At 41.6% G+C, this 24,069-nt stretch overlaps 1 protein-coding gene across 1 annotated transcript; it reads right to left on the reverse strand.

Moving 5' to 3' along the window:
• Nucleotides 1-2,344: 2,344 nt before the first annotated feature.
• LOC115148329 (relaxin-3 receptor 1-like) lies at nt 2,345-3,681 on the reverse strand. The gene has a single exon (XM_029690253.1). It carries the CDS (start codon nt 3,679-3,681, stop codon nt 2,419-2,421), a length of 1,263 nt encoding a protein of 420 aa, XP_029546113.1. The 3' UTR covers nt 2,345-2,418.
• Between the last annotated feature and the right edge of the window lie 20,388 nt (nt 3,682-24,069).

Raw genomic sequence — 24,069 nt, forward strand, 5'->3', positions numbered from 1 at the left:
CCAATACCTTGACTTTGTTGTCCTTAAGCTGTTTTGCCACAACTTTGGAAGTATGATTGGGTTCATTGTCCATTTGGAAGACCCATTTGCGACCAAGTTTTAACTTCCTGACTGATGTCTTGAGATGTTGCTTCAATATATCCACATAATTGTCCTTCCTCATGATGTCATCTATTTTGTGAAGTGCACCAGTCCCTCCTAGAGCAAAGCACCCCCACAACATGATGCTGCCACCCGCGTGCTTCACGGTTGGGATGGTGTTCTTCGGCTTGCAAGCCTCCCCCTTTTTCCTCCAAACATAACGATGGTAATTTTGGCCGAACAGTTCTGTTTTTGTTTCATCAGACCAGAGGACATTTCTCCAAAAAGAACAATCTTTGTCCCCGTGTGCAGTTGCAAACCGTAGTCTGGCTTTTTTATGGTAGTTTTGGAGCAGTGGCTTCTTCCTTGCTGAGTGGCCTGTCAGGTTATGTCGATATAGGACTTGTTTTACTGTGGATGAAGATACCTTTGTAGCTGTTTCCTCCAGCCTCTTCACAAGGTCCTTTGCTGTTGTTCTGGGACTGATTTGCACTTTTCGCACCAAAGTATGTTTGTCTCTAGGAGACCGAACCCGTCTCCTTCCTGAGCGGTATGAGGCTGCATGGTCCCATGGTGTTTATACTTGCGTACTATTGTTTGTACAGATGAACGTGGTACCTTCAGGCGTTTGGAAAGTGCTCCCATGATTAACCAAACTTGTGGAGGTCTACAATTTTTATTTATTTTACAATTTCTTTTGATTTTCCCATGATGTCAAGCAAAGATGCACTGAGTTTGAAGGTAGGCCTTGAAATACATTCACAGATACACCTCCAATTGACTCAAATGATGTCAATTAGCCTATCAGAAGCTTCTAAAGCCATGATATCATTTTCTGCAATTTTCCAAGCTGTCTAAAGGCACAGTCAACTTAGTGTATGTAAACTTCTGACCCACTGGAATTGTGATACAGTGAAATATATGTGAAATAATGTGTCTGTAAACAAATGTTGAAAAAATTACTTGTGTCATGAACAAAGTAGATGTCCTAACCGACTTGCCATAACTATAGTTTGTTAACAAGACATTTGTGGAGTGGTTGAAAAACGAGTTTTAATGACACCATCCTAAGTGTATGCAGACATCCGACTTCAACTGTATATGTTACTGAGCAAGGCAGAACTAGCTGTGTGCAGATCAATGATTTCCATTCCACCTCCCTCTCTTCTGGTGTCGATGTTCTCAAAAAGGTATTGATGAAAACATATGAGACATTCTAATGTTGTGCCCTCAGGCGAGGCTTTTAACCTGACTACTCTCCAACATCAATCCATCTATTAAAGACTAATCCGTGAACCAAGTGGCTCCAGATGAATTCTGCCAAGCACATAAATCGAAATGTAATTAATACAAATTAAGAAATGTAACACCTCTGAAAGAGATTTACACAGAAGCATGTATTGTGCAGTTTATTGCATGGTATGCATGCACAGAGATGCAGTATGTCATGCGGTCTGCCCTGAGGGTTATTGTCAATGATGTGCCCCTTGCAGTGCTCTTTATAGTTGGTGCAGAGTGAGTAGATGTCTGTCAACCCCCCACCTTTCACAAGCAATTTTACAGGTCACTGCACACCTCTGGCATGCCAATTTTTCCTAGAAGCAATTAGCTCAGAATAAAGGACTAACTGCTGGTGTATGCTCTTATAATAGTGCTGATTACAAGTGATGTGAAATAACTATCTCACACACTGCGCCTCTAAATTGAACTCTGAAAGACATTGAAGGACAGGACATTCAAATAAATGTGGGGGGGAGAGAAAAGGCTAAGATAGCCCACTGTTTGTTTCCACTTCAATTACTGACTTATAACATCTTTGCACAACTTAAATAGATTCTGCACAACTGAATACAATCCCTACTACCGGTTAGATATATCACAGTAATTGTAAAAAGGCAGTGCAAGTCATGTAAAACCAAGGAGCATGTGTAAGATTTATTTACCACATCACAGTTGTAATCTATCAAGCTGTGTATGTCAAGATGATCCAGGTCTTTATTTTGATGTGCCACACATATACATTAAAGCCCACAATTTACATAAGATTAACCGACTGACTGATTTTACACATGAATGATGTGCATCTATGAAATACATTTCGAAGATGATTGAATGGCATTGGAAAAGGTCTCTACAACACATTTCTGAATCTGTCTAGGCAAGTTTTGGCTTCAATCAGTCCAGGGCATGTCACTTCTCACTGATGCGTAAAATTGACAAAAATAGTGTTGATAGAAATAAATAAATACATGTTTACATATTTAATTAATTAATAAATCGATCAACACATTAATACATGCAAACACGTCGACTTGGCACCGTTGACAGCTTGGTAGGCTACGTACTGTTCGGGAGCATATTGTTTCTCCCATTGTAAATGACAACACCAGGTGGATAGAAAACCAAAGCTGGCTCTGCCGGACTTAACGGTACCAACGCGTGTCCATGCTCGTCTTGCTCTGGCTTGGTCGTCGCCGTAAATGGTCTCATGTTGGTCACGGATGGATAAGTTATTTGCCAAAAAAGTTTTTTCAAAGCCTTTCTGAACTCTCTTCTCATTAGACAATACAATATGGGGTTTAGACAGCTGTTAGAGTGCGCCAAACAGACAGACACTGGGAATACATATGCCTGCGTGGTGTAATATGCCCAACTGAAATGCACAACGTTGAGTTTTATGAGAATCCCCCACGCCGTTAGTGCCTGGTTCGGCAACCAACAGAGGAAGAATGACAGAACCACTATAGTCACAGATCTTGTTACTTTGGAGCGTCTCTTTGCGCTGGAGGTGTTCACATTCCTGGATGTGATGAACCGCAAAAGCAGCAGGTAGCAGACGGAGATGATCCCCAACGGGATTAGAAACCCGATCAGTACTTTTTGGCTATGGTAAAGTCCAAGCCAGAATTGTGCGTCAACAGTGTCTGGAAATTTAACAAGGCACAGTTCCTCGTTGGAGACAGTCGCCGTTGTGGAGAACACCGCATGGGGCAAAGCTGCGGAAATAGCAGCAACCCATATGACAATGCTCATAAAGCGCGCGGAGCAGCAGCGGTGACGGCGCCGCCTGCTCTTGAGAGCCGATGCAACCGACCAGTACCGTGCCACACTCATAGAAGTCAGGAAAAACACACTTGCGTACATATTCATCGCTGTCACGTAAGACACTATCTTGCACATGGCTTTTCCAAAAAGCCAGGTGAAGTCCAAAGCGTTCTCCACTGCCCAAAAAGGAAGAGTTAATACAAACTGGAAATCAGTCAACGCTAAACTCGTCACGAAAAGGTCAATGGACGATTTCTTCCATACTTGTTTAGACTTCATGAGGTATAAGACAAGGATGTTTCCTATCAACCCCAAGGTACAAACCACAGAGTAAATCACAGAGATTATTATTCTCAGGACGGCGGATCCATCCCCGAATAAATCACTTTTGTCCAAATCAGACAAGTGAGCGTACTCTCCAAAGGACTGGTTCGTTTCGTTAAGCATGAAAGAGAAGTTCAAGTCAGAAACAGGATATAATCCTGAACCTTCCTCGGTTTGTTCCCCATGCATCTCCGACCTCAGCCCCGCACTGCTGCCGCTCAGAAAATCCATCTCATGTCCTGACAGTTGCCTCGGATGTTATGGGTATCCCAAGTGTAGAGACGCACCTGCTGCAGCTTGGTCTCTCTCACAATGTTATGGGTAGTGTTCTTGTTGCGTCTTGCTGAAACACACACAACAACCTACGAGATGCCAAATCCGCTTTGAAATGGTCGAATCGCGATCCCAGATGGCAACTAACAAAAGTAAAAATGTTTTCATACGTGTATCCATTATCAAGTTTTGAATAAAAAAACTAAATTATTCATGTTTTATCAGTGAAACATAATGCGTAAAAGCATTAATATTGTGTGAACGGTTATATCATCATGAGGAAATGAAGGGACCCTTCCTCTGTGTGTTAAGTGGGGTATGACTTGAAAGGATCTACCTGGGACGTGTCTTATTTAAACATCTCCGCAGGGATTGGACGATGTGCCTTTTTACGCACGTGCACTTATGGCGCTGTCCGCAGTGCTGGTTTTAGGTAGTTTGCTTACATGAGCGACAATGGATCTATCCAAATCAAATGGATCTATCCAAATCTCTTCTCCCCGCTGCAGTACATCTTTAATGGAACGAAAATGGAGTCATAAACCATTTGAGCTCATGCATTATATCATAGACCCATAATTGTATTACTCTGCCGTTAATCCTGGAGCGCTCCATATCACCTGCAAAACGTATGAGGTAAACGTAAGTTTGTGGCTTCAATTCCACTGCCACGTGATCTGCAGTTGTGTGAGAGCCATGCCTTCCAGTTAGGCTTTCCAGTACATTACATACATTTATTTTGATTATAAATAAAAATGTTATCTCAATCATCAACTGTAAACCCCTTTTTGACAAATGCTGATGCAAAAGGCATTACTACATATAATGCAGTTGATTGATTTGATGAAGTGAGATAATAAAACAATAATTATCTTTATCCTCCTCATGTTTTACCAGGCACGTCGCCCTGCTCTACGTCTCCAACACGTGTCTCGGGACTCGTCTGAAGTTGGTAAAGCTGATATGGCAACTTCTGTCTGTAGCGTATGAACCGTTTGAGCTACAAACTAATATGACCCCACTATGGAAAGGGGAGATTCTCACGAACACGATGGTACAATCCTTCTGAAGGTAATCCATACAAACGAATGGAAATATGGAGGTAGTTTTGTGCCAACAAAATAAAGGGTTAAATATATGTCCAAGAAAACCCAAAAATGTCCTAGATATTGGACAGACACTTCAAATCCTATTTATTTATTTTTTGACTGCCTTTTTAGCCATTCATGAATGTGGTATTCAGGCGAAATTCAATATTTTATTAAATAATTTGTTTTAAAAAATGTTGATACCTGAAGGCAAAATTATCTATGGCATGTATTGAATTTCAGACATTTTGCGGTGGCGTATTCATTTTGACAATAGATATTATGCCGGTTAACCTGTTTGGGATAGGGGGCAGTATTTTCACGGACGGATAAAAACGTACCCGATTTAATCTGGTTATTACTCCTGCCCAGAAACTAGAATATGCATATAATTAGTAGATTTGGATAGAAAACACCCTAAAGTTTCTAAAACTGTTTTAATGGTGTCTGTGAGTATAACAGAACTCATATGGCAGGCCAAAACCTGAGAAGATTCTATATGGGAAGTGCCCTGTCTGACCATTTCTTGGCCTTCTGTAGCCTCTTTATCGAAAATACAGGATCTCTGCTGTAACGTGACATTTTCTAAGGCTTTCATTGGCTCTAGGAAGGCGCCAGAACGTGGAATGATAACTCTGCAGTCTCTGGGCGAAAAACAGCAGGGGTTTTGGAGAGTGGTACTTCTGAGAACAATGACACTGGTGCGCGCGTGCATGTGATGACTCCATTTTCTTCTTTCAGTGTTTGAACGGATACAACGTCTCCCGGTTGGAATATTATCGCTATATTACGAGAAAAATCGCATAAAAATTGATTTTAAACAGCGTTTGACATGCTTCGAAGTACGGTAATGGAATATTTAGAATTTTTTTTGTCACGAAACGCGCCGGCGCGTCACCCTTCAGATAGTGACTTGAACGCACGAACAAAACGAAGCTATTTGGATATAACTATGGATTATTTCTAACCAAAACAACATTTGTTGTTGAAGTAGAAGTCCTGGGAGTGCATTCTGACGAAGAACAGCAAAGGTAATCCAATTTTTCTTATAGTAAATCTGAGTTTGGTGAGTGCCAAACTTGGTGGGTGTCAAAATAGCTAGCCATGATGGCCGGGCTATCTACTCAGAATATTGCAAAATGTGCTTTCACCGAAAAGCTATTTTAAAATCTGACACCGCGATTGCATAAAGGAGTTCTGTATCTATAATTCTTAAAATAATTGTTATGTTTTTTGTCAACGTTTATCGTGAGTAATTTAGTAAATTCACCGGAAGTTTGCGGTGGGTATGCTAGTTCTGAACGTCACATGCTAATGTAAAAAGCTGGTTTTTGATATAAATATGAACTTGATTGAACAAAACATGCATGTATTGTATAACATAATGTCCTAGGAGTGTCATCTGATGAAGATCATCAAAGGTTCGTGCTGCATTTAGCTGTGGTTTGGGTTTATGTGACATTATATGCTAGCTTGAAAAATGGGTGTCTGATTATTTCTGGCTGGGTACTCTGCTGACATAATCTAATGTTTTGCTTTAGTTGTAAAGCCTTTTTGAAATCGGACAGTGTGGTTAGATTAACGAGAGTCTTGTCTTTAAAATGGTGTAAAATAGTCATATGTTTGAGAAATTGAAGTAATAGCATTTCTAAGGTATTTGAATATCGCGCCACAGGATTACACTGGCTGTTGAGTAGGTGGGACATAGAGGTTAAAATCTGACACCGCGATTGCATAAAGGAGTTCTGTATCTATAATTCTTAAAATAATTGTTATGTTTTTTGTGAACGTTTATCGTGAGTAATTTAGTAAATTCACCGGAAGTTTTCGGTATGTTTGCTAGTTCTGAACGTCACATGCTAATGTAAAAAGCTGGTTTTTGATATAAATATGAACTTGATTGAACAAAACATGCATGTATTGTATAACATAATGTCCTAGGAGTGTCATCTGATGAAGCTCATCAAAGGTTAGTGCTGCATTTAGCTGTGGTTTTGGTTTTTGTGACATTATATGCTAGCTTGAAAAATGGGTGTGTGATTATTTCTGGCTGGGTACTCTCCTGACATTATGTAATGTTTTGCTTTCGTTGTAAAGCCTTTTTGAAATCGGACAATGTGGTTAGATTAACGAGAGTCTTGTCTTTAAAATGGTGTAAAATAGTCATATGTTTGAGAAATTTAAGTTATAGCATTTTTAAGGTTTTTGAATATCGCGCCACTCGATTTCACTGGCTGTTGACTAGGTGGGACGATTTCGTCCCACATACCCGAGAGAGGTTAAATATGCTCTCTCTAATTCTTTCTTTCTTTCTTTCTTTCTTTCTTTCTTTCTTTCTTTCTTTCTTTCTTTCTTTCTTTCTTTCTTTCTTTCTTTCTTTCTCTCTCTCGGAGGACCTGAGCCCTAGGACCATGCCTCAGGACTACCTGGCTTGATGACTCCTTGCTGTCCCCAGTTCACCTGGCCGTGCTGCTGCTCCAGTTCCAACTGTTCTGCCTGCAGCTATGGAACCCTGACCTGTTCACCGGACGTGCTACCTGTCCCAGACCTGCTGTCCTAGACCTGCTGGAACCCTGACCTATTCACCGGACGTGCTACCTGTCCCAGACCTGCTGTTTTCAACTCTCTAGAGACAGCAGGAGCGGTAGAGATACTCTCAAAGATCGGCTATGAAAAAGCGAACTGACACTCTTGTGTTACTGACTTGTTGCACCCTCGACAACTACTATGATTATTATTATTTGACCATGCTGGTCATTTATGAACATTTTAACATCTAGGCCATGTGCTGTTATAATCTCCACCCGGCACAGCCAGAAGAGGACTGGCCACCCCTCATAGCCTGGTTCCTCTCTAGGTTTCTTCCTAGGTTTTGGCCTTTCTAGGGAGTTTTTCCTAGCCACCGTGCTTCTACACCTGCATTGCTTGCTGTTTGGGGTTTTAGGCTGGGTTTCTGTACAGCACTTTGAGATATCAGCTGATGTAAGAAGGGCTATATAAATACATTTGATTTGATTTGATTTGATTCTGTACAGCACTTTGAGATATCAGCTGATGTAAGAAGGGCTATATAAATACGTTTGATTTGATTTGATCAATGGAAACAGGATGCACCTGAGATCAATTTCGAGTCTCATAGCAAAGGGTCTGAATACTTATGTAAATAAGGTATTTCTGTTTTAGTTTTTTTATACATTTGCACATTTTCAAAAAAACTGTTTTCACTTTGTCATGGGCTATTGTGTGTAGACTGCTTAGACATTTTTTTTTAATGAATAAAAAAAAACGATTTAATCAATTTTAGAATAAGGCTATAATGTAGCAAAATGTGCAAAAATGTAATGGGTCTGAATACTTCCTGAATGCACTGTAAATAGAGTCGTTGAACACTGGTCACTTTAATAATGTTTACATACTGTTTTACCCACTGTTTATGAGTATACTGTCGTCTGTCATGGCTCATCCTATATAACTACAGCTGTACACACCTTATCTATTCATATCTGTCCATATTGTCTATACAAACCATTTATATACGCTGAGTATACCAAACATTAGGAACACCTTCCTAATATTGACAAGGTGTCAAAGAGTTCTACAGGGATGCTGGCCCATGTTGACTCCAATACTTTCCACAGTTGTGTCAAGTTGGCTAGATGTCCTTTGGGTGGTGGACCATTCTTGATACTCACCGGAAACAGTTGATTCATACCCCGTTCAAAAGCACATAAGTATTTTGTCTTGCTCAGCTACCCTCATTATTAATTTAATACATTTTATAATAAGGCTGTGATCTAACAAACTGTAGAACACGCTCTGAATGCACTGTATATATATTTTATATCACGATTTTTCAGGGGTGCTGCAGCACCCTCAGCACCCCTACTTCCCGTGGCTATGGGTGGTTTGTCCTTTCTGTTGTACTTTGAGCAGTGATGAAAAGTAAGAGTTGAAAGAAGAAGAAAGCAGTTGTTTTTCAAATAAAACAAAGCGAAAGGTTAACTTATGGGTTAACAGAGAACTGTGCTTTGCTGGTAAAACCTTTGAGCGGCACAGTGTGGTTATATTCACCTCTGAATAAAAAGCTTTGATTTAGCCCCGGGGAGAAAAACATGCATGAGACCTGCTCCTCGATGGTAGAAACACATGTCCAAAGTCCATATCAAGACCCCCACATCTCTTTTGCTTTCTCACACACACACACACACACACACACACACACACACACACACACACACACACACACACACACACACACACACACACACACACACACACACACACACACACACACTTGGTGTATTGTGTAGGTGTGTGTCTCACTTGAAGGCATGTTTGTTATCGTTTACCATCTCCTCTTCAGAATGGGCTCTAACAATAGTTCACATCCAGCAATCCTCTTTTCTGTCACTGTCACCTGCCAACCTCTGTCACATACTCTTGAGGCATTGCAACTTAAAATAAGTTACTTTCCTTCAATTGTACTTGCTTGCTTTGAATACACATACTCAGTCGAATCAATTTGTCTTCTGCTTAGTAGGAAATCATTTTTATTTTCTTATTTTTACCACAATACTTATTGAGGGTCTCACATCATTAGACCCAGAATAAGGGCTTTGGCGCTCTTACTTGCATAAAGCCCCTTGTCACCTGTGGAGACATAAGGCCTTTACTGTGACACAAACTGTAAGTGTACACAGGGTTGGGTAGGTTACTTTCTAGATGTAATCTGTTACAGTTACTAGTTACCTGTCCAAAATTGTAATCAGTAACGTAACTTTTGGATTACCCAAACTCAGTAACGTAATTACATTACTTTCCCCTTAAGAGGCATTAGAAGACAAAGATGTATGTTGCCAATTGAATGTCATCTATTGCAGGATACATCAATGTTAAAGTTTACATAGCTGGCCATATATGGATGTCACATTTTACTTTATGGGTTGGTTATGTACAGTAGGCTTCTTCTAACCCATCGCTTTCTACTACATATAATAATACGATTAAATAATATGATTAATCTTTACATTAAAATCCAAAGTCTATCAGTATTCCAGTCCTTCCAAAAAATGTTATAACCCTTGATCTTCAAGAATAGGACTTGGAAATATGTAAGTATAGATTAGCCAAGTTGTTTTACATGAGCATGACCCCAAAACTAAGGACTTATTAGCCAGCCCTACTCTGTTGTTTGTGATTTTGTTGTTATGGAGTACTGATTGGGCTCATTGATTCAAGTTGAAAAATAAATGCTGTGCTCATGGAATGGCATGCTTTGAGCACTACTGAAAAGTGCTATTTACATGTGAAAAAAGAATGCCAAATGCTGCATTTGCTAGAGGCCTATTGTTTACCTTTTTGTTGGTGACACTTTGATATCTTGATAATATGCAGCTGTTTAGAGGGCAAATCCACAGATGAAACAATAACAAAACGATTATACCGCCTCTGTTTTAGTAAAAAGCTGAGAGATGGGCCTGGAGAAATGTAACCACTTTCAGATTAATAGGACTGACCATCCATGATATAAAAAGTATTGTTTTAACCATGTTATGAGGCTATACAGTGCTTGTTTACATTTATAATGTTTACAAACATTGGAATAAAACAAGCTTATATTTTATAAAACAAGCATATATGTATATATAAGTATATATATAAGTATATATATATACATATATATACATATATATATATATACATATATATACATATACACATATATATATATATATATATATAATTTATAAGTCTAAAAATGTATGTAGCAATTACGGATTGCTCTTTTAAGTCTATCAAAAGTGTGCAAGTTTGAGCATGAGTCCATTATTATTTCGATCAGCATGAATTAGATAGAGCATGAAAAGCCCCATTTTTATTCCATAGGCTTGGAACCGCACTATGCAGCTGTTGCAAGAGCGCGTTTTTTCACTGGCTGTCCACTGGTGTCAAAAACAATGATTGACAGGCAGCTTAAACTTCTTGAATTCAACAATTATTGTGTTCAAAAACACATTTAGATTTGAAACAGCCATCCACAACAACCACAATCAGTAATGTGCAAATAGTTAAATGAGAGAGCAGCAGTGTGATTCACATCAGTGCGCTACTGTATGTAGTCAGTGGCGGTTCTAGCTTGTATGGCTCCCTGGGCGAACCCCCCCCCAAAAACACCATTCTGCACTAACTGTCATTTTTATTCAGACATTTGGAACAACACAAATCATTTAAAACTATACAAATATAAAACAATATATATACTAAAAAATATTAAAAAGAAGTAACAAAGACAAATAGGAACAAATTTGTGTTGATTAGGCACTCGAGCATCAATACATTACCCATCCCCCAACACTGTCAACCAAGAGTCAAAGACTAAAGTAATTCACCTTGGTGGTGTGCAGACTGGTTTTATATTATTCTTCACGATTTCGCACAAACCAGAAAAAAATGCAGCAATATGTCTGTGAAACTATATATTCACGGTATTATGAATGAATTGTGGTTTATTTGGTATAATTTCGTACTGTGACTGATTTTACTAATTGCATTAGTACTGTACAAAGTTAGAGGTGCGCTATTTGATAGATTCCCCCGCTCCCCCTACCTCGGCTTCCAGTGGGGAGACCTGAGGTCAACCTACCCCCACCCCCCTCCCCATCTCGTACTTTGGAGTGGGAGACCTTCCCAGTCAGTAGCCTGCCTAGCTCACAAACTAGAATCAGGGCACCTGCTCCGACAGGGTTAATTGAACACAGCCCACATGGTGACATGATATCATTGACGTGACATGCAAATGAGCGATAGAAAACCGATTGCGCAAATGTCACCATTCCATTTTTTTTGTGCGGGCACCACGTGCCACCCCCGGCAAGATGCCGCCCCGGGTGGCTGCCCATGTCGCCTATACCTAAATCCGCCACTGGATATCAATAATAAGTGATATCTGTATTGCCGTAGACTAAACCACTGCTTTCATTCATATCTCCAAGCATTTATTCAAGTTGGATAATCTTTGGATGCTGACAGCAGTCATACCATTGGAAGACATAGCTTGGACTGTAGCCTACAAAAGCCTTGTCCTGTTCTTTTCCCGCGTTCCATCAAACACATTTTGTGTGTCATCGTAGTGGTCTTTGACTTGTGGTCAGACTCGCTCAGGTGGAACAAACTTAAAATTGCCCTTTTTTTCAATGCTGATTTGAATGTCATTGAGAAATCAGAGAAGTGTCAAAGATTTTTTTCCGCAGACATCCTTTCTCAATTTAAAAGTAATCTAGTTTTTCAAAAGTATCTGTAATCTGATTACAATATTTTTGCTGGTAATGTAATGGATTACAGTTACTGTTTTTTTGTAATCCCTTGTTATGTTCGTCGATGGAAGGATCGGACCGAGGTGCAGCGTGGTAGGCGTACATCTTACTTTTATTGATGACCCCGAAAAAACAACAAATACACAAAAAACTAAACGCAACAGTTCTGTAGGGCTGGAAAGCAACAGTACAAAAACAAGATCCCACAAACTAAAGGTGGAAAAAGGCTGCCTAAGTATGATCCCCAAGCAGAGACAACGATAGACAGCTGCCTCTGATTGAGAACCCTACCCGGCCAACAAAGAAATAGAAAACATAGATTGTCCACCCTAGTCACACCTTGACCTAACCAAATAGAGAATAAAAGGGATCTAAGGTCAGGGCGTGACAGTACCCGACCCCGAAGGTGCGGACTCCGGCCGCAAAACCTGACTCTATAGGGGAGGGTCCGGGGGGGCATCTAGCCTCGGTGGCAGCTCCGGTGCGGGACGTAGACCCCGCTCCGCTCGCGGATCCGCCATCTTCGTGGCGACTCTGGTGCGGGGATCGTCGCCGGAAGCTCCGGACCGTGGATCATCGCCGGAGGAACCGGACCGTGGATCGTCGCTGGAGGAACCGGACTGTGGGTTGTCGCCGGAGACTCTGGACCATAGATCGTCGCAGAAGGTTCCGGACTGGGAACCCCCGCTGGAGGCTCTGGACTGCCGACCGCTGCTGGAGGCTCTGGACCGCCGCTGGAGGCTCTGGACCGCCACTGGAGGCTCTGGACCGCCACTGGAGGCTCTGGACCAACGCTGGATGCTCTGGACCACCGCTGGAGGCTCTGGACCGCCACTGGAGGCTCTGGACCGCCGCTGGAGGCTTTGGACTGCCGCTGGATGCTCTGGACCGCCGCTGGATGCTCTGGACCGCCGCTGGATGCTCTGGACCGCCGCTGGATGCTCTGGACCGCCGCTGGATGCTCTGGACCGCCGCTGGAGGCGCTGGACCACCGCTGGTGGCTCTGGACCGCCGACTGTCGCTGGAGGCTCTGGACCGCCAACCGTTGCTGGAGGCTCTGGACCGCAGACTGTCACTGGAGGCTCTGGACCGCAGACCGTCGCTGGAGGCTCTGGACCGCAGACCGTTGCTGGAGGCTCCGGGCCATGGATCTTCAATGGAGGCGTCGGGCCACGGATCATCACTGGAGGTTTTGTGCCATGGATCCTCACTGGAGGCTTTGGGCCATGGATCATCACTGGAGGCTTCGGCCATGGATCATCACTGGAGGCTTCGGGCCATGGATCATCCCTGGAGGCTTCGTGTGTGGAGCCGGCACAGGATATACTGGGCCGTGAAGGCGCACTGGAGGTCTGGAGTGTAGAGCTGGCACAACCCGTCCTGGCTGGATGCTCACTTTAGTCCGGCAAGTGCGGGGCGCTGGCACAGGACGCAGTGGGCTGTGAAGGCGCACTGGCGACACAGTGCGTAGAGCCGGCGCAGGATATCCTGGGCCATGGAGGCGCACTGGATGTCTGGAGCATAGAGCTGGCACAACCCGTCCTGGCTGGATGCTCACTTTCACACGGCAAGTGAGAGGAGCTGGCACCGAGCACACCGGGCTGTGAATGCGCGCTGGAGACAGTGCGTATCACCGCATAACATGGTGCCTGAACGGTCACGCGCTCCTTAAAGCGAGTGTGGGGAGTTGGCTCTGGTCTGAAACCTGGCTCCACCAACCACCCCGTGTGCCCCCCCCCCCCCCCCCCCCCCCACACACAAAAAAATTGTGGCTGTGTCTCGGGCTTTCGTCGTGGTCGTGAACTTCGGAGTCGCCGTTGATCCTCCCTCGCTGCCTCCGTCTGCTCCCATGGAAGGCGATCCATTCCTCCCCGGATCTCTTCCCAACCCCAAACATTTACAAAAATGCCTCTTAGGTGAAAGATTCTAAAGTTAATTTACACTTAAATTGAGTTCTGTCCTAATGCCAACCCAAGGTTATCATGAATATTATTTAGAACTTTACACTATGCATTACATTTATAACAATTTGATCCTAGTCTCTGTTATATCACCTCATGTTCCTCTGTGCTGCACTCTCTTTAACACTTAAATTCTCAGGTGACATCATACCTTCATCTTTAAATCAAATCAATGTTTATTGGTCGCGTTCATAGTTTAGCAGATGTTATAGCAGGTGCATTATTTATTCAAGAGTATGTCATGACAGCGTGAGAATAGTCAGTGAATTCTGCTACAGCACTGAACACAGGGACGTCTAAGAGTATGTTGTGGAGAGACACCCAGCTGACATGTAAAATTGAAGATTTGACAGTGTGCTTTTGCTCTACTCGCTATGCAAAATCAACCACAAGTTAATGGGTGTCATGGCTATTTAAAGGATCGGACCAAGGCGCAGCGTGTTTGTAGTTCCACATCTTTATTAATCCGTGAAACGTAATGCAATACACCAAATACTTGAAATAACAAAACAAACTGTGACGCAGAGAGAAAACAGACTACTCAAAATAACAACCCACAAAACCAAATGGCAAAACCCCTTTCATATATATGATCTCCAATTAGAGACAACAAGAACCGGCTGCCTCTAATTGGAGATCATCCCAACAACCCTAACATAGAAATAGAAACCTAGAAAAACAACATAGAAACAGAAAACAAGAAAACCACCCAAAAACACCCCGTCACGCCCTGACCACTCTACTATAGAAAATAACATCTTACAAGGGTCAGGACGTGACAATGGGTCTAGATATGAGCCCTGGGAAGATGACATTTGGACACCACCATGTTTTGAAAATACTTTCAGTGAGAGAGTTGGAAGAAGAGAAAAAGCAATATAACTTTTTCATTTGAATAGAATGCTTTCTCTGCTGTTTTTATTCAGGTGAGTACAGAAAACTACATTAATAATTTACATGATATGAATTACCTAGAGGCAAATACAGTGTGTGAGGTTTGATTTACTATTTCACATCTTAACTATAATATTTCCATGGCAAAGTTGTACCCTAGAGGTAGTTAGCTTGATCTTTTCATATTATTTTTGTTCACTTTTCTCAATTTGTAATATTTTGTTAGCAATTAAGTAACATTTACACATTTTAGTCATTTAGCAGACACTCTTATCCAGAGCAACAGAAGTGAATGCATTGTACTGGCCCCCCGTGGGAATCAAACCCACAACCCTGGTGTTGCACACACCATGCTGGCTTTGCAAAAACCATGCTCTACCAACTGAGCCACAGGGAAGACTCATACATTTGGCAGTAGTGAAGAGAAAGTCTAAATGAATTTCAGGTGATACATCACAGGTTACAATAATTGCTTTTTTATTATTATTATTATTCACCACACACACACACACACACACACACACACACACACACACACACACACACACACACACACACACACACACACACACACACACACACACACACACACACACACACACACACACACACACACACACACACAGCAATCCTAGTAGAAGGGTTTGAAGGACATTGTGTAGGTGTCTCACTTGAAAGCATGCTTGTTATCATCTACCATCGCCTCCTTTTGAGAATGGTCTCTAGAAATTGTTCACATCCAGCAATATTATTTTCTGACACTGTCACCTGGCAACCTATGTCACATACTCTTGAGGCATTGCAACTTAAAATATGTCACCTTGCTTCAATTGTTCCAGCTTGCTTTGAAAACAGCAGCTTGCTTTGAAAACAGATATTCAGCTGAAATATCTTCAGCTGCCAATTTGTATTCTGCTTAGTAGTTTTTATACTGGACCAATTAAAATAATTGGTATTCTCAACAAAAAAAGGAAAAAAGAATACCCCATCTCCCTAGGACTCTTGATCGACAGCCTGGACAATTCATTCAGACTATTCTATTTTTTTTTTTACCTCAAGGCTAACGGATGGCCATGGTAATAGGGTCGGTCAGAGAAGGAGCTGTGTCCCATGGGTATTCAAATGTGTCTCTTATCTTCTTCTTCCAAACATTGGACTGTTATCCTTCCTGTTCTCTCCTTAGGAATAAATGCATATACTACCCCCCCACACTATTTTAATTTTTTTTATTTAACCTGGCAATCAGTTAAGAACAAATTCTTATTTACAATGACCACCTAGGAACAGTGGGTTAACTGCCTTGTTCAGGGGCAGCACAACAGCACAACCTTGTCAGCTCAGGGATTCAGTCTAGCAACCTTTCACTTACTGGCCCAATGCTCTAACCACTAGCCTACCTGCCTATTTGTGTATTGCTATCAGTTTCTTATGAGGTATAATGCCAGCTAGCCTCCCCGTGAGATTTTAGTTGTACTGTTATTGTCATCAGATAAAACAGTGAGAGAAAGATACTGTGAATGTTTTATACACTCTTAGTTTCTATGTGTCTGTCATCTTCAACTCAGAAGTTGGGAAGAGAGTTGATGACCACAAGTTTCTCATACACCCCACATAGTCCCTATACCTTGTTTGAACAGTTAACCTCACACTCTATACTGGTGGCAGGTAGCCTCGAGGTTAGATCGTTGGGCCAGTAACTGAAAGGTCGCTGGTTGAAATACTGGAGCTGACAATTTGAAAAATGTGTTGCTGTGCCCTTGAGCAAGGCACTTAACCCTAATTGCTCCAGAGGTGCTGTACAATGGAGTCCCTGGGAGTTGAAATATGCAAAGAAAATGTTTCCATTACACACTTGTGTGTAACAGGACAAATATAAGCACCACCCCAGTTATTATTATCTTTGTCAAATGGCAGTTTTCTTGGTCCCAGGTCAACTGACATGTTTTTGTGTCTAATAGCAACTAACATTTGTCCCCTTCAATCGTTCATAAGCAGTTGCAACAGTTATAGAAGTTGCAATTGACTTTCTTCATCTTTTATAAAGGTTGTCTGCAGTACACTTCCTCTAGTGATGTTTCTTCGCCAACCATTGTTCATACGCCCGGAGCATCTGTAGTTAAAGTAGAACAAAGTCATACTGAACTGTAGTTGCTTAGTCTTTTCCTCGTCAATGAAGTGTGTGTGTGTGTGTGTGTGTGTGTGTGTCTGTGTGTCTGTGTGTCCGTGTGTCCGTGTGTCCGTGACTACATAGGACAGAAATTATATTTCTAATTGCACAAAACAAAACAGTCCATATCTGTGTCTACAACTGGAAACATTTTCAAGGACAGTTGAGTTGACAATGTCTTAGATGTCAACTTTGAGTGCCCAAGGAACCGGATTGGATGGTGTGCTGTACATCTCTGACACAGGATAAAGAACAATCTGGCCATTAATTGTCTGTTTGCTTGTCTATGACAGAACTAATGGGAAAACAAAAATACAAGTGTCTTGAAGTTTAAAAAATCACCACAGAAAGTATAAAGATGAATATGTGTATAATCTGCAGGTATGAGGTAGGCCTAAAACAGAGACAAAGTTAATTAAAAAGGGATTAAGCAAGACACTTTTATCTGAGGCAGTGCAGCTGATAAGAGATTTGTATACTTCTCCCTACTCTTCTTCAAAGAATTCTGAAATATGATGAAAGGTGATTTACTGTTGCACAAGACCCTTGTCTCTGAACTGATAGAAAGGTAACAACTCAGCCCTAGGTCTAAGTTTGTTTGTCAGTGTCAAAAACTTTTAAAAGTGCCACATTTTACAGTGTAAGAGTTGTGTCTTTAAATGTTTGATATCTTGACACAGCGCTAACATTTCAACAATGACAATGGATTAAGCAAGACAATATATTTAACATGACACATTCGAGATTTAGAAAAACCTCTGAGACAAAATCAAATCTTCAAACTCATACTGCATTGCCTTGAAAATAGTACATTACTGTCTGTTTATAAAAATAAAAATAAACATTGTGAGTGAACGGTTTTGACAGGAAGTATCTCTGCTCTGCTGTGTCTGACTGAGAAGCAAGCACTGGGTTGAGTCCACTAGCTTCCATAGCCAAAAAGTCAGATTGCACAGCCAAAAAGTCAACATGTGCTTTTTGGTCTTAATATAAGTTTAGGGTTAGGCATAAGGTTAGCAGTGTGGTTAAGGTTAGAGTTAGGTTTAAAATAATATTTTAAGAACATAAATTGTGGAAAAGGGTGGGGTTTATTCCTTTGTGCACCGGGGAGAAAGCCCTTTTCTCAAAATGCTTTTAACACCTCTTAGATGTAAAGTCCCCTGTTTAGGCGACCTGCGTGATTCTGGTACCGGTTCAGACTGGCATTTTTGCTTTTTAACCAATAAACTGATAAGCTTATAAACTGTGGACACCTTAGATCGAAATGGCTTGCATTGAGCGAAAGCCCTGGTTCCCATTTTTTGCACATGTCTGATGTAGGATGTGAAATCTGAAACCACTTGATGCTGGGATGTCCCTCCTACCATTTCATTTTCTCTTCTGACTGTCCATCAACTCCTGACTGACCCAACTCAACCCTCCCCTAACTCTGACAACGCTGAGTCAATTGCGGGCTGTCAGGGAAATTCTAAGGAGTAAAACGTACATCATTTTCTTTAGGAATGTAGTGGAGTAAAACTAAAAGTTGTCAGAAAATATAATGGTAAAGTTAAATACAGATACCCCAAAAAACTACTTAAGTATTTTTGCTTAAGTACTTTACAGCACTGCGTAGATTACATTTTAGATTACCTGTAGTTACATTTATTAAAACAACAGTGTTAAACCTTAAGTAACAGCCTTAGACAAGTGTTGTTTCAGAAGATCCACCTTAAATCAAACTTTTATTAACTTATCATGTACACTATTTCAATTTGAGTCTGGTCTGAATGAGACAGTGCATTCGGAAAGTATTCAGACCCCTTGACTTTCCTCACATTTTGTTACGTTACAGCCTTATTCTAAAATGAATTAAATGGTTTTCTACACACAATACTCCATAATGACAAAGCAAAAACTGGGTTTTAGAATGTTTTACAAATGTATTAAAAATAAAAACTGAAATATCACATTTACATAAGTATTCAGACCTTTTACTTTGTTGAAGCACCTATGGCAGCAATTACAGCCTCGAGTCTTCTGGGGTATGAAGCTACAAAATTGGCACACCAGTATTTGGAGAGTTTCTCCCATTCTTCTTGCAGATCCTCTCAAGCTCTGTCAAGTTGGATGGGGAGCGTCACTGTACAGCTATTTTCAGGTATCTCCATTCAGAGACTTGTCCCGAAGCCACTCCTGCGTTGTCTTGGCTGTGTGCTTATGGTCGTTGTCGTGTTGGAAGGTGAACCTTCACCCCAGTCTGAGGTCCTGAGTGCTCTGGAGCAGGTTTTCAGCAAGCATCTCTCTGTACTTTGTTCCGCTCATCTTTCCCTCGATCTAGTCTCCCAGTTCCTGCCACTGAAAAAAATCCCCACAGCATGATGCTGCCACCACCATGCTTCACCGTAGGGATGGTGCCAGGTTTCCTCCAGATGTGACGCAGGGCATTCAGGCCAAAGAGTTCAATTTTGGTTTCATCAGTCCAGAGAATCGTGTTTCTCATGGTCTCAGAGTCTTTAGGTGCCTTTTGGCAAACTCCAAGCGGGCTGTCAGGTGCCTTTTATTGAGGAGTGGCTTCCATCTGGCCACTCTACCATAAAGGCCTGATTGGTGAAGTGCTACAGAGCTGGTTGTACTTCTGGAAGATTCTCCCATCTCCACAGAAGAACTCTGAAGCTCTGTCAGAGTGATCATTGGGTTCTTGGTCACCTCCTTGACCAAGGCCCTTCTCCACAGATTGCTCAGTTTGGCCGGGCGGCCACCTCTAGGAAGAGTTTAGGTGGTTCCAAACTTCTTCTATACTTCTATACTTCTAGACTTCTTCCAAACTTCAATACTATACTGTATTTACGAAAGCTTAGCTTCTCCCTTTGTTCCTCAGTCTTCACGCTCTTTCATTCAAGCCCAACCCCCTCTCTTTGTGTAACCAGCCGTCATACAGGTTCTGTCCCCCAGGGACGTTTTCTGTATGACATTTTTTGCATTCTATGTATATATATTTCTGTGTGATTAGTTAGGTATTTAGTAAATAAATAATTAAACACAATTTTGTATTGCTGATTCAACTTTTTAGCCAGGGTTCGTGAAGATAACCAAGAATTCACAACTTTCAGATGAGACTGAAATAAGGTGATGATTAATATTGACTGCTATTGATGTAAAATATTACTAGGTCTTTAAGAGTTTATTCGGAAGATAACAGCTCTATAAACACTCTTTCGTGGTGCCCCGACTTTCTAGTTAATTACATTTACATGATTAGCTTAATCAGGTAATATTAATTACAGAGAAAGGATTTTATAGAATAGCATGTCATATCACTTAATCCGGCATAGCCAAAGACACGACAGTCACATAGACATATTTAGCAGATGTTATTGCGGGTGTAGCGAAATGATTGTGTTCCTAGCTTCAACAGAGCAGTAGTATCTAACAATTCACAACAATACACACAAATCTAAAAGTAAAAGAATGGAATTAATTAATTTATAAATATGAGGATGAGCTATGTCGGAGTGGCATTGACAAAAAAACAGTAAAATACAGTAGAAAAATACAGTAGAATAAACATTATTGAAGTGGCTAGTGTTCCATTATTAAAGTGACCAGTGATTCCATGTCTATGTATGTAGGGCAGCAGCCTCTAAGGTGCAGGGTTGAGTAAACGGGTGGTAGCCTGCTAGTGATGGCTATATAACAGTCTGATGGCCTTGAGATAGAAGCTGTTTTTCAGTCTTTCGGTCCCAGCTTTGATGCACCTGTACTGACCTCGCATTCTGGCTGGTAGCGGGGTGAACAGGCTGTGGCTCGGAAGGTTGATGTCCTTGATGATATTTTTGGCCTTCCTGTGACATCGGGTGCTGTAGGTGTCCTGGAGGGCAGGCAGTGTGCCCCCGGTGATGCGTTGTGCAGACCGCACCACCCTCTGGAGAGCCCTGCAGTTGCGGGCGGTCTAGTTGCCGTACCAGGCGGTGATACTGTTAGGGGTAGGTTAATTGACTGATAGCCTGTATTAACACCATGGTAATACAGTATCTTATTTACAGAGTTCAGGCAAGGACACCATACATACACCATACTATAAAAATAATAGTTTTTTTGCTTTCATTTATATTGTGTGTGATTATAGTATTTAGAAATGGCCAGTTCAGAGGAAAGTATACTGCATAATGTGAACAAGAAAAACTATGTCTTGAATTGCAGTTTCTTTGAGGAGTCTAAGAAATCAGCCCTCCATGGAGCTCACTCTCTGACGAGCAGCAAAGACACACAGTGGGTGGACATAGAGGAGTACTATATGCCGGGCACCTACAGTGACAAAACATAGGCAGAAAACATCATGTTGATCAAGTTGAATTAATCACAGCAACTGCAGACACATTAGGGCCTCATTAGTAGAACATGTGGCGTCAATAGTTCTATTCAGGTTGATGTCTGGATGTATTTGTTTATTGAAGATGCCATGAGGACACTTGCATCATGTAGCGCCAGATACACCAATATCCATTTCAGACATAGGATGTGATATAGTATATTACCTTTAAAAGAAAAAGTCTGGATGTCATCATCACAAGATAATTACCTGATGCTAAACAGTAGGGGGGTATTTTTGTTCTTAAAGCTGAAGACATAAGTCAAGACAAACAGCAAGACAGTGAAAGTGAAAGAGTTTTCAAAGTCTGGCACAACAGAGTCAAGACAACAAAGCCCAGGTATGGTGTGTGGGGGAACTGATAGATCTAACTCTATTGATTACCACTTTGTTGCAACATACTGTGTGGGCATTTTTCCACGGTTAATTACCTTTTGAACCAGTCAGATGCCATGAGGTCTAGCTACTTTGCATGAAAGGTCAAATGTGCAACTACAATGGTGCCAACTTTTTCCTGACAGTTTTCTTTTTCTTTCTAGAGGATGCAGTTTCAATGAAAAATAGAGAGAGGCTTTTCAGTGGGCTTTTCAATGCATTCTCAAGCTGACTTGAAAATTAGGCAGGCTACATTAGGTAGGCTACATGGATGAGGTGAGGTAAACATTAAGCATTGGGCTGGGCAGTACATGCTAGTCGCTGCCTTCGTTCACACAGATTTTGGATGCCCATAGCACATATTGACATTATGCAAAGATCTGAAGATTCACAGGGCAAGAATGAACTGCAAAGACCACAGCACAGCAAAGACCACAGCAAGGACAAGCACAATAATAACTTTTAACTTTTGTTTGGTATGCAAAATATATTTCATTATGCAGTAAAACCGATCCTGTCACTTAATAATTTACAAAATCCATAAAACAAGAAAAGCAGCTAGTTTGAAGAATTTATTTTCTCCAACAATAACACTATTCTCGGTCTACCATTATTTCTAAAACGAATATAATGGTATTCTTGATTTTCCAAATATTACAACACCAACATCAGACTAAGGATGGATGAAAAGGACTAAAATATTAATGAGGAGAGACTCATGGGAGCAGAATTCTCGTTGCTGGAGGACTGCAGCAGGACTTTCAGTACCAATCTTATTCCCAAAAGACCTGTGGAAATTGGGGGAAAATATCAAGATAAACATACAAAATGTTGAAATATGACTGCTGTGATGTCATGAGATCCTTTTCTGTGGATGTGTCATGTCAAAGTAATGCTCCCCGAAAAGGCTTCAATCAATGTAAGAGCAAGAATCACATGAAAGAGCTGACAGTTTATTAAATCCAAGAGTAGAAGCCTAAAGGTGGGTTCAGGCACTATGACAGAAAAGGCTATACGGACACTCCTGACCTGCAAACCAACATTTTATTACCGAATTGGTTCAAATTAAATTAAAGTTAGGATTAGGGTTAGGTTTAGGGTTAAGGTTAGGTTTAGGGGTTTGGTTGAGGCTACGGTTAAGGTAAGGGTCAGTTTTAGATGTTGGTTAGTCGTTTTACAAGTCAAGAGTGTCTTTATAGTCTCCCCACTATGACCGAGCTAAGCAATCTCATCTCTAGGCCAAGAGAGGCCATAGAGTGGCCATCTAATAGCCAGATAGACAGGCATCGAGGCATTCAGTTGCTGTTTGATGGGACGTTAAAATGGGCAAAACGGGTGACCGAAGTGACTTTGAGTGTGATATGATCGTCAGTGCCAGGCGCGCCGGTTTCAGTATCTCAGAAATGGACGGCCTCCTAGGCTTTTCACACACAAGGGTGTCTAGGGTTTACCGAGAATAGTGCGACAAACAATAAACATCCAGTCAGAGGCTGTCCTGTTGATGAGAGAAGTCAAAGGAGAATGGCAAGTATCGTGTAGGCTAACAGGTGAGACACAAACAGCCAAATAACAGCGCAGTACAACAGTGGTGTGCAGACTGGCATCTCGGGACACACAACTCGTTGGTCTTTGTCATGGATGGGTTATTGCAGCAGACGACCACACTGGGTTCCAGTCCTATCAGCTTAAAACAAGAAGCGGCTCCAGTGGGCACGCGATCACCAACACTGGACAATTGAGGAGTGGAAAAACAATGCCTCATCCAACAAATCCCAGTTCCTGTTGCATCAGGATTTGGCATAAGCAGCATGAGTCCATGGCCCCATTCTGCCTGGTGTCAACGGTACAGGCTGGTGGCGGTGGTGTAATGATGTGGGGAATGTTTTCCTGGCACACGTTAGGTCCCTTGATGCCAATTGAGCAACATTTGAACGCCACAGCGTATCTGTAGCTGTTCTGGAGGCAAAGGGGGGTCTGACCCGGTAGTAGATGGGTGCTCCTAATAAACTGTCCACTGAGTGTATATATCTCTAGAGCAGAGCATCTTGCACTTTACAGCCCACACGCCCCTACACGATCTCAGCACCATAGTGAGGATGAATGAGTAGAGAGGAAATTACAGAGCATTACCACCATCTACTGGACAGATTTATAGAAAGCACTTCCCATAGTGTAACAGCACCAACAGTGTAATCCC

The sequence above is a fragment of the Salmo trutta genome, chromosome 15 (assembly GCF_901001165.1).
Source record: "Salmo trutta chromosome 15, fSalTru1.1, whole genome shotgun sequence".
In the NCBI taxonomy this organism is placed as follows: Eukaryota; Metazoa; Chordata; class Actinopteri; order Salmoniformes; family Salmonidae; genus Salmo; species Salmo trutta.